This window comes from Pterocles gutturalis, unplaced genomic scaffold, assembly GCF_000699245.1.
Source record: "Pterocles gutturalis isolate BGI_N339 unplaced genomic scaffold, ASM69924v1 scaffold19166, whole genome shotgun sequence".
Taxonomy (NCBI): Eukaryota; Metazoa; Chordata; class Aves; order Pterocliformes; family Pteroclidae; genus Pterocles; species Pterocles gutturalis.
In genome coordinates, this window is record NW_010100817.1 from 1 (window position 1) to 17,374 (window position 17,374).

Sequence of the window (17,374 nt, forward strand, 5' to 3'; positions counted from 1 at the left end):
TAGTTGGTAACCTCTCGCTAGGGTCAGATTCTAGTCCACACGACAACTTATAGCACTGGGTATAAATCAGAACAGAATGTATTAGTCTAGGATTTATTTTTTTCTCCCTTTAACTCACCCTGAAATGATTATAATCCACTCTACAAAATGAATTATTCAATTGGGGAAAAAAGTGACCTGAGGGGGTAGAGAGGAAGGAGGAAAGGAAACCATACTCTGTAGGTCCAAGGCATTTTTCATCCAAAAAAACAAAGTTAATGAGAAAACACTTCCTAGAGTATATGGGCCCTTAGTATGACAACTTTTGTTATCATCATTTTGTTCAGGACAGCATTTATTACACCTGGATTAAACTAAACTGGGTCTAAAGTTTCTTTTTATTCTGCACATTAGTTCATTTCGAAGTCAGCCTTTCCTGCTACCTTTACAGTTTACTGTCTCAAGTGCAACAGACAATTTAAATTAGAATGATCAACTCTGCACACAGGGATTTTATACTTGGGAATAATCTCATGCAATTAGAAGCACCTCAAAAGCTGGAGACTCTGGAACCTCTAACTCATAGTTTTTTCCCCTTGTATTTCATTAGTCGTTCTCAAAATCAAACCACTTCAGGTTATACCAAGGACTGCCGTGCATACCGTAAGTCCAATTAGTAAGATCTACTCCATGTGATTCAAGTATGAAAAGCAAAGGTGTGGCACAGAGTTTACCAGGCAAGATGGGACAGCTGTGCAGCGGTGCTGCTCGTATGGTGGTGTGAACATTAGTTACGTGCCAATACTTACGCTGCACTGTCACCTGAACAACACAGCTTTCTTGTCCAGCCTCGTTGGTGGCAATGCATTGGTATAACCCAGTGCTCATCTGCGTAAGATTCTTCAGTACAACTTGCCCGGGATTAGAAATGTCTGAAACAGGAAAAACACCACCAGGGTTCATCAAAAGAGACTAAGAAACCTTAACAGTAGATAGGACACAGAAGAACAAATTGAAGTTCTAGACAAAACAGTTCAAGAACCATCAGGGATGCCCCACAGAAGATAATCTGTCAACGTTCAGCAAAACACTAAACAAACTCCTCATGCACTTTGCTGTTCGGAAAGGAGCACACCACAACGGCCAGCTGGAGCAGTGAGAGGTACTGTAATGTCATTACATCACTGCCACCATTGATCCCCATCGAAACAGCAGGCGCATGCCTGTACATGTACACATACACGCTGGCTGTGGGTGTACCAGGAGCTCTAAGAGGAAATGACCTGACTTACTGACTCTTGATGTAGGCGGGAGATGTTCAGCTCTCTCGTCTTCCTCATTTATGCGCTGCCATCGGTAGGAGATGGGTGCGGTGCCAGAGGAGGAACGGCACTGCAAGGACACTTCCTTTCCTTCCGACAGCTCCCCTTCCAGCCAGCATTTGGGCTTGGAAGGTTTTTCTAGAAGAAACAGAAAACAGGTCATGCAAATGCAGCAGAATATTTTCTTGGTTGAAAACCCTTTTCTTTGGGAAAAGTACATCATTTCAGCTGCTTCCTACAGCTGCCTTCACTGGCATGCATCAAGGAATTACAGCAGTGGTGTTTGTTGGGGGACTTTAGCTGCAACTGCGTGCAAATTCATAGTCTAAGAAGCGGAGCTGGCTAGCTCAGACATAGAAATGACACATTATAATACCCTGGGGCACTTTGCCTCATGGATACTTGCATCCATGGAGCTGTATCACTGTGTTCCTCTTCTAATTAGACTACATCTTTCCCTCCCCCTACTTCTCCATTTCTTCCTTCTCCCCACAGCATCTGTCAGGCCACAGCACTTCTTCCACGGGATAACAGCGTATGTATAAAAGCCAACCAGTACATTGAAATGAGGGAAGAGAAATGCTAACCCTGGCAGCTTGTCACCTCCACTGACTTGGATCAGTTTGGAGTCCTGGGTCATGAACTCAGCCAGAATCCTCAGCAGGAGATCTGGACAGGGCAATCGCCAGCCAAGCCAGAATATCAGTTTAGTTTGTGTGATGAGATCATAGAGACAATTTGGAAAGAAGAGTGCATATGATTTTGCAGGTGATTATACTTGCCTCAAAACAGCTCTTTAGGCTCTTCCTGTGTCCTGTCCTTTGCCAAAAAATGCAAAGGCACATATGGAGTCGAACAGCAAAACCTGATCGTGAAATGTCTTTTTATTTATACCCTGCTGAAATAAATCTCTCTCCAGGAAATGAGCCTAGCAATTTTTTTTATTTGGAAGAAAAATAAAATTACCTTACCTACAACCTTCAGGGTGATGCGAGCCCATTCGTACTGCCCAGCATTTTTAACCTTACAGATGTATTTCCCCGCATCGCTGGATTGCAGGGATATGATTTGCAAGGATGCATCTCCAGCAAGGAAGTTGGATGTGAAGGAAACGCGCCCTTTCTGTTCCTCATTCAGGTCGTCATAAACACGGCCTCCAGAGTAAGTGATCACCTGGGGAGCAGAGACAGTCACTGACCAGCCAGTTATAATTTTACTTCCATGTGGAACAAAGCATTTCCAGGAACTGCAGGCTAAGGTTCTGCACGGTTAAGTGACTTGCCAAGGGTCACACAGGAAGCCTGTGGCAGGGTAGAAATTTAAACCTGGATTTCAAGTCTGAGACTGATACATAAGCTGTATTCATGTTAGAGATTTTTTTTGAGCATTTGAACTAGTGTCAAAATAGACACCAATTTATGTCACAATATATAATAGCAGTCTTTAATTCTGGCTCGTTTTGGTTAGCTAATTTAAGCTAATACAGACTTGTTTTTATTAAGTACTAAACTACTATATTTTCTCCTGAAACCAAGGTTTCAAAAACTGGACCTATGAAATCCAAGGTCATTTTTGAAAACGTGAAGGGCAATTCTGAAGTCTATCCAGTGATGACTGATTACATAACAGCGTTAGTTTAAAGAAGGCTTGGTTGTAACACAACCTGTTCCAAACCAGCATGCGTGAATAGCAAATAACTTCTGCATGTTATAAATCTCTCCAAATAAATCATCTGTGTTTTCTAAACACTGCATACTTCACCAGAATAACTTACAAAGATCAAAGAAGTCTCTTTAAATCAATGGCTGCTGCTGATGTCAACATAGAAATAAGACTATTTTCTCAGCAGGTGCTAATCGTGGCTGAACCTACCGCTTTCTGTACTGTTTCGGAAATGTGCAGCAGCCACTCAATATCCAGACTTCCTTGCTCCAGGAGGCCCAGGCGGTGGTGACAGGGCAACGTCACGTTTTCTTCAGCCACTCTCTTAAATTCAGTCTGAGCCTCAGACAGCCAAACAGAACAGGAAGCTGAAAGAGAGAAGCCAGCGGTCAGAGGCCAGGATTAAGGGATGCATCTCTGTTGCTAGTTTAGGTTTCCCTGGATTCTTCCTCAGTTGCTTCATAGCATCAAAGAATACCCAAGAGCTTGGCTTCCTGAACAGATTGCAGCTGAATAAAGGGAATATCTACACATACGTAGGCAGTTAGTTTCATGCTAATATTTAAGCAGGAAGAACAGATGGTTTCACACTCCAGAGCTGTCAATACTGAAGCTGGACCCACATTCTCTATGCACTCAAAATTGCAGATAACCTCCTTGGGTTTGCCTTCGCCTTTTATTACCTTAATTCATAAGCAGGATTTCATAGAATCATCAAATGGTTTGGGTTGGAAGGGACCTTAAAGCCCCTCGAGTTCCAACTCCACTGCCATGGGTGGGGACACCTCCCACTAGCCCAGGTTGCTCAAAGCCTCATCCAGCCTTGCCTTAGATATCGAGCTGTTGCACACAACTCCTTGAGTGCGACCGTCAAGCTAGTTCCTTATCCACTGAGTCTTTGAATAACATCAACCAAAAAATAGTTAGGTTGACAAAAACGGTTTGTCAGGCTTAAAAAAAAGAAGGGACGAACTTGCCAAGCAGAACCACGAGAGGGAAGCAGAGCCTTCTAAATAGAAGCCCGTAAAACCCAGAAAGTGTGTTAACTCCCCCAAACCTGGATCAGAAGAGGGTCCACCGCAGAAAAACAGGATGTTAACCAGCACTGTTAGTCACTGTGAAACTCGCCATTCCTTTACGAGTTTCTATGCTGCATCCCTGCTAAAACTGCACAAAACCAGGGGTCGATTCTTGGCTTTACCCCCTCCCCAACTTTTGATAACACGGGGACTATCCATGATAAGTTCAAACTCCATTAAAACTGACGTAAAAGATCAGAGGTATGGAAAGTTACAGGCATTTAGGTTAGGGGACCCCCCCCCCAGGTCTGCTGTGACACCAAATAAAAAATTTCCAACCAAATTCCCATGAGGATTTCTGAGGCACAAATACCATCTGCCTTTTACGTATGAACCTCCAGAGTGCAGTTGGGTTGTTCTTAAATTTTGCTGTGCAAGAAGAAAGCCTAAAATATTTGTTTTTTCCCTGTGAAATTAAGCAAGATGAAATATCTTGCTTCTTGGACCAATTATTCCGAAACTGACAAAAACTGTGAGAGCTGGCAGCACTAGGAAGTCATGTGTGATGGAGCACACAATCCTGTAATTACATAGCAAGATTACTGGCAAGAGCATAAGCAGCTTTAGTTACATAGGCTAAATTTGTTCCTATACTTATATTTAAACAGTGGAACTTCAGCCTTTCCCTTACCTTTAAATTAAATTAAAAAAAAAACACAACTCACCAGAAAAAATTACATCCAACATGACACTTCCTCAGCTTTTTCTATGTCTCGAGGACCAAGTCTGGTTTTAAAAAGTCCATTCTTTCGTGCTCCCATTCTCACACCTGCCTCCGAGTTGTTAGCATGACCATCCCTCAGCTCCTGAGCTTCTGATATTTAACCAATACTTGCCAAGCACCTCTATAAAAGGTATCACCTATAATGTGCATGCACATATATCAAACACCTAGAATTTTAAAACAGCTGGAGCCTTGCAAAGCACTAAGCTCTCCTCCCCTACATGGATCTCAGCATGAATCGATGAGAGCGAAAGCTCCTTTTCAGCCACATTAGCTGCTTCCTTTAAAGGGAAAATCTATTCAGTTTATCACTAGATTCACTAGTGTCACAGCTCCATCTGCCAAACACAATTATACATTCCACCTTAGATGAACGCCAGCTTTCTCCTACAGCCCACATTGCTGCGGGCCACCTTCATTAACACACCAACAGCCACTAGATCAATAACTTTAAGCACCACAACAGCAAGCATTCACATAACATTTGCAGCATTTATCAAAGTCCCGTGCCAGTGGAGCACTGAGGTTTCGTGCACACCACACACAGCATTCTACATTTCAAAAATTTAGTTTTGCGTGAAAAGCCTTGATCAGGATTCATAAATCAGCTTTTGAGGAAGTATAACAAGCATCATTTTCATTCCCTTCTGGCTTAGACAGTTTTTAGGAGTGCTTACACCTTGGTCTGTTCCTGTTGCACCCACCAACCATGCTCCGGATTTGAGAAAGAGCCCTGTGACTGTAAGCTCATCTTCTAAATGGGAATCAGATCAGGGAGACATCCAGTGAGACAGTGACTGCAAACTTCTGAAACACCCTTTTTTTTCAATCATGCAATCAGAGATAACTTGGAGCTATTCGATATTGAACTCATAACCAGATTGTCATGCACATTATGTACTTTTCTGTGATGTGTCTTGTTTTTAAAAGAGCCTTGTTCCTTCAGTCTTTATTAGTTCTTCAATAACACCCACAAACTCACAAGGAAATCCATCAGTTTTGCAGGTGTTCTAAACAAAACCCTCACTTGATTTTCTTTCTAGCCACTCATACCTGTACACAGCCAAAAAGAAGCTCAAAACACAACTTCACAGAAGTACCCAACACACGGTGCCAGTTATAAAAAGTACCCACAGCAAAATATAGAGAGCTCGATGTGAACAAACCTCATGCCTTCCAATAGTTTGGGTGGGGGCTCACTGGAGCAAGCAGCGATGACACGGACATTTGCCTTTAGACGTGCTGGAATTTACAATATATGCCTTGGAAAGAAAAAGGAACTAGAGAACATATCCATGCCCTCTCTAGGTTGTGTTTTATTACTCAATGAAGAATAAACACCCTCTCAAATTCTTGTATTTGTGTAGATGAGACCTAGCAAGAATAGGTCAAAGAAATGAGATTTTGCTGATGGTGCTTTTATCATTCATTTCCCCCTCCCTCAGCTTATGTCCCATTTAAATGAGTACTAAAGGAGAGTGCCTGCTTAGGGACAAGCCCTTACAGCAGCAACCACCTCCGTATACTGGCCAGGAGACACATTGGCTAGTTTGCAGATGCAGCTTGCTCTTGGCGAGCACTTTTGCTCTGCTGGGTGGGTGCACAACTGGCTCCGTACCTTTTCCCCTTCAAGAGCTTTGCAGCCACACGAGGGCAGAGCCCCCTCGGAGGAAGGGTTTAAGAGCTGCCTCCAGTAGACAACAGATAAAAAAAAAAAAAGAGATGATTTTCCCAGAAGTCAGACCCAAGAGTCTTGCTCAGTAATGCCACATATATGCAGGCTCCGCAGTTCTTACCCAAAAAGCCTCTTCCCTTGCCACATCCCACGTGTGGCTCTTCATGCGGCAAAGAGCAATTTGGGAATTGCTGCTTTCAGCTTTACTCTGGCCTTACTCAGCCCAGGTCCCATGACTTCAGAGGGAGGTGGGTTTGGTTTTCCTGCAGAGCAGGAACCCTAGAGCTTATTGCGACTGCAGCATTTTGAAAGCATTGGCCATGGGCCTGAAAACCAAAAAAAGTGTTGGTTACAGGGCCAGGCTTGCTGACGCACCACAGGCAATGCCGTGTTCTGGTTTTGGGGGGGGGGAGGAGCCCACTGCAATGGTTAAATGTTTGCTCTATTGTTCAGAAGACAGTAACTCACCCAACACCCTGCAGACAAGGGAGGAAGATTATTGTCTTTCATCCCTCACTGATGTTTTAAATACACAAGAAATAGAGCAACAAATATTTTAAAGCATACCAAAGCCAGCACACCTCGACAGCCAGTACCCAAGAGCACAGGGCAGCACGAGCACAGATGGACTAGGGGAAGGGCACAGATGAGGCCAGGGCGCACACAGGGATTTTTAGCCCCCCAATAACAGTCCATTCTGCTTCGCATGCATAGCGGATTTTAAAGGAAGAAAATGTGGACAATATCCTGGCACCTTTCTCATACAAGATGTCAGTCTTAAAGAATTTCCTAGAACTCATTTTGACACTTTTAAGGGACTGCTGATTTTGAATGTATCAGATATTATAAGATGGCTTGAATTTCAGAAAAGCCTGCCCTTCGAAACAGATTTAGAGGGAAGAAAGCATCTCCTGTGCAATGCAGCAAGGGCTGAGCTAACTGGGACTGTGTATTTGGCCTTATCACAGATTATGACCACCCGAAGGAGTGTTTTCATGTCTGAATCCTCAACATAATCACACATGCTTTCATATACATGCTATTATGAAGCTCAATTTATTTTCATACCCATCCAATAACAAGTACACGTATATACACAAATGCACATATATCTCAACAAAATCAAATATACATATCTGCAAGGCGTATAAGCATACAAGCAGAATCTAAGTGAAAATAAATGTTTGGCTGACATTTTTATTTGTAGGCAAATTCATGTGCTAAAAGCTAAAGAGCTTCCAGATTTAAATCTTTCATTAGGTTCAGAAGGCAGCTTGAATTAGGGAGCACAGCTAAATATAAATTATACTTCTAAAAAAGTAATAAGTTGGACTGTATCACTTAACTGCTGGAATTAGGAGGAAAAAAGAAAAAAGATTCGGAGAACTGAGATAAAAGAAAGCCATAATGCTGCTTTGTAAACTTGGCCCAAACCATAACTACAAGTTCATTTAAGATGTGAATATCCAAAAGGAGTCTTGAAAAATTTCAGTTGTTCCAGAAACTTCACGTTTATTCAGCTACATTTATTTTATAATTTATTTTGGCTTTTTATCAAGGATTACATTTGCAACAGACTACCCCAAGATGAGGTCCATGGAAGAGTAGAAACGCAATGCGTAATTTTTCTGCAACTTGAGACATCCTGTACTAGCACCACAGAGAAGCAACTCAGGAAGCAAGGGACTCAAATCTGCTGCTGAGGAAAACTTGCTTCATTACAATAGCAAAAAGCAAGAATTTCAATAGTATCTACACATACAGTTTTTATAGCACTGTCTGGACAATTCCCATTTCACCCATGATAGGTGCTCTGCTTTTCTTCATTAATATCAAAACATTTCCTGGATGAAAGTGTGACAGGAACAGTGAATGGTCCCTGCTGTCAGGGCACATCACACCCTTTCTGAAAGAACAGTCCCCTACAGACAAGTTTTCTCAAATGTAATCAATTTTGTGGTCTGATTTTGAGTCCTTCTTGGGATACTCTTGAAAGACTTATTTCCACATCTGCATGATTCCACTCTCTGAAAACTGAGTCCTTCTGAGAAGGAAGTTTTGGTTGTGTAGTCCTCCAAGTAACACACATTCCTCTCAAAATCCAGGTAGGCTGCTGGAAAAAAAGCCACCTCAGTGGTTGCATCCATCAGTCCTGTGGTACAGCTGGTCTCAGCTAGTCCTGCAGACTGAACTGCTCATATAAGTACTTCATTTTAGCCCAAATGATCCAAATTAGCCAAAACTTTAAACAGTTTAAATTAGTCCAAAGAGAATAAATATTCACAGAATTCTTCAGGCTTGTAGTGTTCCTCTAGCTGAATCACCCTGCACATTTGACTCACTGTTTGTTGCTGTGCTAAAAACATTTATCCCATTCCAGAAAGTATTTGAAAACAGAGTATAAGTTTGATATATATAAGAATAATATGTTTGAAAATTAAGAAACAAAAAGCCCAGGACAGCCTGCCATGTTGCAACTTCGAACCATTCCTTCATGCCAGGAATTTAAGACATTTCACATCTGTTAAAGTTTGATCTTGCTACAGCCTTGCAGGAAATTAGTTCCTAAACTTCAAGGAAAAGCAAAAGCCTGCCTGCCACTCTGCCCGTGGTCATTACAGCAGTAATAAGCAAAACCTGAGCATTTACAATAAGCAAATTTAGAATTGTACATGCTTAAATAGGAGGCTGACTACTTTTATGGCCAAAGAATTACATCTTGAATAAAACTTTCAGAGATGCTTGACTGACTTGGAAGCACAAATCAGCGAAGTGCTAAAGACACTACAGATACTAGTTCTACAGTTAAATATGCAAGTCTCAGTAGGCCCTAAAATTAAGCCGCCTATTGAGAAATGAAACAGTTCCCCCCCAGTAATGATGACAAACACATGCACATTAAGGCTTTTATCCCCCCTTTGACTCTTCTCCCCAGTTTCTGCAGTGGATAAACCAAGGCAGGGGATAGCTATGTCGGTTTGTTCCAGAGCTGTAGGGGTGACCCACAACATCACCACCCCCTGCTCACCCTCAGACCACACTAGCCCTAACAGTTACCCTGACAGCATTTTAGGCCAAAATAAATATAAAATGGTGTCTTCTTACAGACTGCTATTTTGCATTCTTTGTGCAAGGGAGGAGAAGCCGTGGGCAGCTGAAGTCTCCTAAGGATAATTAACTCAGCCAAGGCTGTGCTCTGGGACATCTGCTTTCTGTATTCCTTGGCTGGCAGAGACAGAGGCCAAAGGCCACCTTCTCCCAAGAGCTCAAGTGCTCCAAGTGACCAAGACCTGGCCCCCAGTGCATGCCGCCTGCAGCCGGCTCCCCTCTTGTCTCCCTTTGATTTCAGGAATTTGGTTGTGAAGCAAAAGCGTCTCAAATAAGAAAAATGTGAGCTAACAGTCAGCTCCCACAGGAACAGGCTGGCTGTGTTCAAATAAAGAGGTCAGCCTATCCCCATCCATATCCACAGAGCATTGCAGAGGTTCTCTAATTGGAACCACATGTGCTTGGGGCTGAGGTTTGAGGAGGCTGGTAAAACAGAAAGCAAAGGGGAAGAGTCCTGTGTGTTGCCGAGTTTCCAAGTGGTGACGTGAAGCGTTTGGAATTGAAATTGCCGAGGAGTTAGGAAGGCTCAAAGAAAACAGAAAAAGCAACATTTCATAAAGCAAAGCCTCCAGTTTGTAGAGGTTGCAACAACTCAGCAAAAGTGCAGGAGGGGGGTAGAATTTGACAGGCTTCTACCAACAGAAATATCACCAGCTGTAGAAGGATGGGCAGCTGGCCACAAATCCTTCCCTGGGCAGTCTCGGATGAGCCAGGGAAGCGATCTGCAGGATAGCCATTACCAGCACAGTAGCAGTGCACAGGATGTGTGTTGAAATGCACGATGTCTTCACGCTGCCCCGGGCACCGGTGAGATTGTTTGCCCAGTGCAGGTCTAGGTCTCACAAACGGCTCCAGCAGCAAGGACAATATTCCCTGGGGAAAACTAGATTAAAGAGATGGAAGGCTGATCCTGCAGCACCCAGCAATCTCAGGACCTTACCTATCTATTCCTAGAATCAGGAGGTAAAATTCCATCCCTGAAAATGCCAGCAGGGGGTTTGCCTTCAGCACCAACACACTCAATTGAATCCAAAGCCTGGAGAAACTTGGGAATATTAGAAAAACATTGAAGCTTTCCACCAGCTGAGGATCTCCACAGGCAGCCAGCAGCTATGTACTGTGGCTGTCCTTTTTCTCATTGCATTTTGAAACCAAGTACAAGTAGGAGATTCTGGGTTTCCATCCCTGGAGACCAGAGAACAGAAAACAAGGCAACAGAACTGCATCTTCCTATTTAATGGTTCACAGAGTGCTTGTACAGAGAATGTATGAAGTCGCTTAGCCTCTAGTCCAGGCAATTTTAATCAGTCAAGTGGTCCAGGTGCCCTCTGCTTACAGTAACACAGCTCAGCCAAGCTTTTCAGTAATGCAGCTGGTTATTTCAAGCTGTGTGGACTAAATCTGTACAGAGAGCTTGTCAGTACATACCACAGATTCCTTGAAGCACCTATGGCTGTCTGATGTTTCCTTCCTCTGCAAGCATCTCTGGGCTGCTTTGTGTTCCTTACAAAGCCTTGTATTGAGGAAAGCAAGAGAACAAGACATTTCACCCCTAAACATCAGAAATCTAATTCCTTTTGCCTAGTTTCAAATGAGGCTTCAAAGGACCAGAAGATGGTTTCAGTACTAATTTCTAGGGTGTATTCTGAGAAGTATGCTTGGGCCTCAGTCTTCCAGTGAGCCTATTGTTGCTGTCAGTTCACAGGCATAAAAATGAAGGCACACAGAAATGAAGTTATGTGCCCAAGGCAGACACCAAGCAGCATCCAGACTATAAACCAGAAGAGACAGCAACAAAACTCTTTTCCAAATACTATCTGCCCATCAGACCTTTCTTCACAGATTTCCAAATCCAAGGAGTAGGTTACATCAGCTGAGGTAACACTGAAAATCAGGGGGAGAGAAAGAAACTTGAGAGGTTGATAAAGATTCCCAATAAAACCATTATTGTACTGAAGACTCCCTCTCCTTTTTTCCCTATCAGTGTAAGATGGTAACCAGAAAGCACTGAAATGATTGTGGTTTTCTGCTGCTTTTTGTCATAGAAATTCAGCTTGTTTTAAGCTTGCCAAAAAAGGTACCAAGAAATCCAGAAGGTCAAGTCAACTTCATGCCTTTCTGCATCTTTCTCTCTCAGAAATTTTCAGTGAAACTTGGTGTGGTTTTAAGGTACAAGCTTCAGTCCCAGTTCAGGCACATCCATATTACCTCAATGAGATGTTCAGCTGCACACTCATAATCGCAGATAACACGGTATGTCATCTCACTTACCCACTACAAGCACTACTAATGATACAAAATGAATGCCTGATGTATTAGCACTCTGCCACTTTTCATATTCTCATATTCACTCAATCTCAAATCCTCAGCTACAGCCTACCCTAGGGCAGAAAATGAACAGCAGCCACAGCTTGCTCCCATCACCCCCCTAAGTCTTGTAAAGGAGATACATTAAACTCTGCAGCACTTCTGCAATGAACACAAGGTGCAGTCTCATGGTCTGAGGACAGGACCAGGAACAACAGCAGCTTAACTCTATAGGAGTTATGTTATAGATACTGCCTACCCAGCTGTCTGCAGCTGCTATTTCTCACCAACACTATAGCAGTTAGGATCAATTACTCTGTATTTATGAACCCATTCAAAGTTAGAAAAGTAAAGAAACCTCATTCTCTTAATCCTCATTCTTTCACTGGCTTCACAATGAACCATAAGGAAGAAAAAAGCAGGATCAAGTTCTTAATTATCTTACAACTATGATTCAACTCCCTCCCTGCATCCTTCCTAGAGTTTGGCACAAGAGCATACCAGCTGCAAGCAGACTGAGAACAGATACATCTTTTCTCTTGTTTTTTTTTTTTTCCAGTGTTACTAGGAGTTATGGCATCTGGACATGTATGCTACGGTCTCAGAAGAGCAGAGGCAGAGCTTTGTAAATCACACTTTCTGAATCAGAGCTACAAATTGAGCAAGTGGGGATTACCAAGGAACGCAAACCACACTGTGACTGCCAGAAGAGATGCCCAACAACTGCATTTTAGGAAGCTGGCATCACACAGACAATTCACTAAATCTCTCCGCACTAAGTATTAGTTTGCACTGTACTGCACAAAGTCTGATCTTGCATTTGATGAGACCCTGTGCTCAAAAGGATACTGAGGTTCTCCCCAGTAACATCTACAGACTAGTTGAATACAATACTCGTGAGAACTTGCATTGACTTTAAAATAGACAAGCATAACATGGAAAGCATCCTCCCTTCAGAGGGACAGCTTTCCAAAGTGGAGCACAATAGCTGTTTTAGCTGACAGCAACATTGCACAGCTGCTGCAAGTGATTTGGAATTTAAGAAAAGGACTAAAAAATCAGATACAGGAAATAAGGAGATGTTATTTAACACAAAATACAAAGTATGATCGATTCCTGCATATATTTTTTTTCAGTGACTGTTGGGAACATAGCTGAACCTAAGGCATTCTCATGCACTGACAATAGCCAGAGACAGTGAAGTCTGAGGAAGATGAGAAGATGATTCCTCTACCCACAGGATTGCAGTGTGCACGCTCAGGGCCAAATTCCAACTTCTGGATCCATTCACTTGACAACAGCCTACAATCCTAAAAAGGCCATGACTATACAATAACATTACATTAGTCAAGTTGGTTAAGTGCAGCAACAAAGCTGCAACCTAAGAAACAACATAAAAAAGCAGGCATTTTGCTTCTGTGAAAGTTTTGGAACCTCTGAAAATGTGGAAAAGCATATTGTTTATTGATTTTCAACTGTCTACTTATTTACTTACAAACCTGCGCTGTTTCTTTTTTAATCCTAGTGTAGATTTATCAAAACCTAGTCTTATTTTAAAATATCAAAGCATTAAGTTACTATGCAAGATGCTTAGAAAAGGCATAAGGACTAAAACAGAAAGCAGATCCATTTCACTGCCCTCAGAAACAGAAGCATGCTCAAAGTACTGATTTCGAAAATCCAATTTTAACTGGCTTTCAAACATGCAGGTGGAAAGACTAAAACAAAGCTTCAATATTACTCGGGCTAAATAAAACCTGCCAACTGTTGGGGGGACAGCAGTAAAGGATACTATTCCAGAGTTAAACAGCTCAGAATCTATCAGAGCTGAACCATCCAGAACGACTTCTTTTCTAACAGTCATATCACTGAACTGCTTCTGTAATAGGCATGAGATTGGGAGGGAAGCACATTTTCTTCTCTGCTCACCATAGGGCTCCAACACCAGCAGCTGAAACGTGTTACATATATTTTGCATGTTTGCAAATACCAAGGGCTCTGCAAAGCAACAAAATCTGCAAAAGCCTAGGGCCATTGCTAGCGGAAAACCTGAATGAGAACATGCAAGCATCATGCCTGCCAAATATCCCTGTGACCTTTGCTCAAAAGAGCAATCTAGTTCTCCCCTGGCACATATCCCTTTCCTAAAGTGAGGGATGCCCCAAGTAAGACTGGAGAGGCAGAGCCTTTTGTAAACACAGGCATTGGGTATCAGCTTTGTGAGAGCAAAAAAGCCCTGTCTGAGAGCTACAGCACATCATCAAGCTCCGGTGAGCAAGCACAATGTTTCCAAGATGCTGAACAGGAAGAAGGGTTTGGAGGGGGGCAGAGGGTAAAAATGGGATTCAGGCAGCAGTTGAACAAATCTGCTAATTGGATATGAAAAGGTCAGGCATCTTATCAAGAAGCATACTGTAAAGGTCAGGTGGAGTACACAGAAGAAAGCCTAGGAGGAATGAGTAGCACACATGACCAGTTCCACCACTGGGACTCTGAATTTCCACCCTCCAGTTTATCTAAGAGGTCTGACCAACTTAATAGCGTTACTGAACTTTTCCTGGGTTCTTATTCAGACTGAGGTTCCTACCACAACTTGACCAAGTTATTTCCTCAACATCAAGAAGTGATTTTATCAACATCCCTGACAGGCATTCCACAGAAACAAGGATCTCAGCAGGTCTGTACAGCCTGACGAGAAGTCATGGAGAAAAAATTTCTACTGAATTATTTGAGAGACTTGGCAGTGAGTTTGCAGGAAATTCACCTAAGCTTCCTGGTAGGAAATCTCAAGCTAGAAAAGGACCTCAAGCCCTGGTTTCCTGGACAAGCTGCAGCTTCTGTGCCTCACTTCTGTCCTTTTCAATTTATGTAAGAAAACCTGCATGCCTCAGGGATGCACATGTAAAGCTCACAGAGGGAACAACAAAATTATAGAGAAATCAGAGCCAGGCTTCTCAGAAGTGCACAATGAGTGGATGAGGGACAGAAATTCTAAGAAGGGGAATTCTGGTCAATATTAGGAAAAAAATTCACTGTGAGAACAGCCACTGGAACAGGGGCTCACAGATTGCAGAATCAGCATTCTTACACCTATTCCAAACTGGACTGGCTGATATCCTGAGCAGCCTGCTTTGAGCCAGAAACCTCCAGAAATCCCTTCTGATTTACACTATGACAAGCTCTAAGTCTTACAGCAGGTCAAGGAGAGACCCACGAGACTCAAATCCCACTCCCTAAACCTTAAGCCTTGTGTCACTGTAGCTTCTAGGCTGCCCAGAATAAAGCACACAATGCTCCTCTCCCACTGACTTCACTACAGAGAAGCTCCTCAGTACCCCAGTTTGGTTTCAGCAGGCATGACACAAGCTGTGTACACAGCTGCTGGATGAGGGTGGTGGGCTCTTCCATGGTTAAGTCCATTGTAATGTCTGGCAGCCATCTGTCAACCACATTGACAGTAAACCCCGGATCTCCTAACGTGTGTGGTCCGTGGGGATAACTGAGCACATAATTTGATGAATTCAACTTTTTTTCTTCACTGCTGACAGTATCTGTGTGCAGGTCACAGCTGCCTCCAGCTTCACTCCAGTACCATTTTTTAAAAATTTTTCTTTCCACATGGTGGAAAAACAAACCAGCTGTTGTAACTGATCAGATACATCACCTGATATTGTTTCTTGATTGCCTGAACTTGCAAGTAAAGGCATATCTATTTAACATTGGATTTCCCCCAATATTTACTTGGGCAACACAAATTTATTTCAAAGTGCCAGAAGAATAACTAAATTAACTGACCACAGAAAGCAGCACAAAAAGGGGTAAAGCAAGTGTGCCAAGGTAAATCATTAATATTTGCATAGGACTTGACATTATTTAGCAGTGCTCTGATTTGGGGAACTGAAGCAAGAACAGGGGAGCTCAGACATCCCAGTTTGCTTCCTTTGTCTCCATACCCTCCTGGAAATGCATATAACCCAAGTTCGCAATACCTTCTCTGCAAAAGCCACAAAATATGCTTTCCTGCAAGCTGAAATAAGCTTTTATATTATGGCTATCCAGTGTTCCAATGGGTTAAATTTGTCATAAAAATTCCCAATGCTCTTGAGCCAGAATTTCCACAAAAAGCCTCAAAAAATGTTTGTCTTATCTCCGCAATACTCATGGGTGTTTGCCGGTTTGGCTTCTCTAGGAAAATCTATTTTCTTTAATAGGAGCTGACACAGCTTCTCCTCCCCTGCTTTAAGGTGGCATCTTCAGTCAGGGGAAGGACTAGATAAAAGCAATGTCTGTCTAAACTGAGCACTCTGGTCTTTCCCTGCCTCCCCGAGCTGCTGTTCACCCTCCTACCCTTCACTGAGGGCATGCACAGCAGCAGGGCTTCAGCACCTCCGCAAACCAGCCATCAAAAAAATCTCAACTCTAACTTGTCTGTACTTTACCTTGCACATCCAGAAATTGTGGATAGTCTGTTACTCCTCGGGGACTTGGATATCACCAAAAAAAATGAGAAGTGTAAAGAAAAGGAAATAGCATATTCAATAAAGTCTGTCACTTCTTTTTTTTAAGACTTACGGACTTCACACAGTGGCAGTCAATTGACTAGTTTCATGCTGCATAAGCGAAAAGATCCTTCCCATTACCTTTCCCTGCTGGTGCCCCACAGTGTGACTGGTGCACATGGTACAATTGAAAGGACAAAATCATCATTCTCCCATGCCAAGATCTCAGCGTTCTTTTCACAGTCCCATAGTGAAGCTCCTAAGTAAGCTTTCAGTTTCCAAAGGAGAACACAGATACTGAAAGCTTCGTTTGCCCATGGATGACTATGGGCACAAAAAGATGGACCAAGGTCACAAGGAATCAGTAGCAGACTTGGGAGTAAGATCACAAAGTCCATCCAAAACAAACTACACACTGGAGACACCTCTTGACTGGCTGCTTGCAGAAGGCAGGAGTTCATTCCCCTTAACCAGCAGACAAAGCTTTAATCCCACCTATATTAACTTACTGCAGTCTTTTTACTTCTTACAGAAATTAAGTTCCATTGAGTCTCGTGCACTCACCACTCAGCGCCAGGAAAGGGCAATGGAAAAAGGCTACACGCCCGCTGTGCTTACTTTCACAAAGACTGGCACCCTAAACAGACCACAGCAGGCAAGGGTAAAAATCTGCTCATGTCAGCTCATTATTTCTAGTTTCCAAATAGGAAAGTGAAGCCAGCACAGAGCTCAAGCTGCAAAGAGGTAGCTGGCTTCTTGCCCAATACATCGGTTCATTTTTCTGAGGCCCCTTCAAGCTTCACATTGCTAAAAAAGGAAGTTGGAAAAATGTTATACTGGAAAAAAGAAACGCTGCAAGTCTCCCTCTCGCTCCCAGCCTGGAGGGAACATCTCTAGGTAAGCTTCAGCCCCCCTAAAGGAAGAGGAGCAGGCTGATACGATTTCATCTGATTCCTGCTTTGCAAAGTAAGCACAGGAATAGTGACCAGCCATCAGCCCTTCTTAACACTCATATTGCT

The 17,374-nt window shown here is 42.8% G+C and overlaps 1 protein-coding gene across 1 annotated transcript in view; it reads right to left on the reverse strand.

The window, feature by feature from the left end:
* Positions 1-774: 774 nt before the first annotated feature.
* CLMP (CXADR-like membrane protein) overlaps positions 775-17,374 on the reverse strand; it is a gene marked incomplete at its 3' end in the record, with an annotated part of 33,687 nt that continues 17,087 nt past the window's right edge. Inside the window, 4 exon segments of the mRNA XM_010081262.1 lie at positions 775-911; positions 1,272-1,439; positions 2,273-2,474; positions 3,174-3,331. Coding sequence (XP_010079564.1) covers positions 775-911; positions 1,272-1,439; positions 2,273-2,474; positions 3,174-3,331 — 665 coding nt within the window.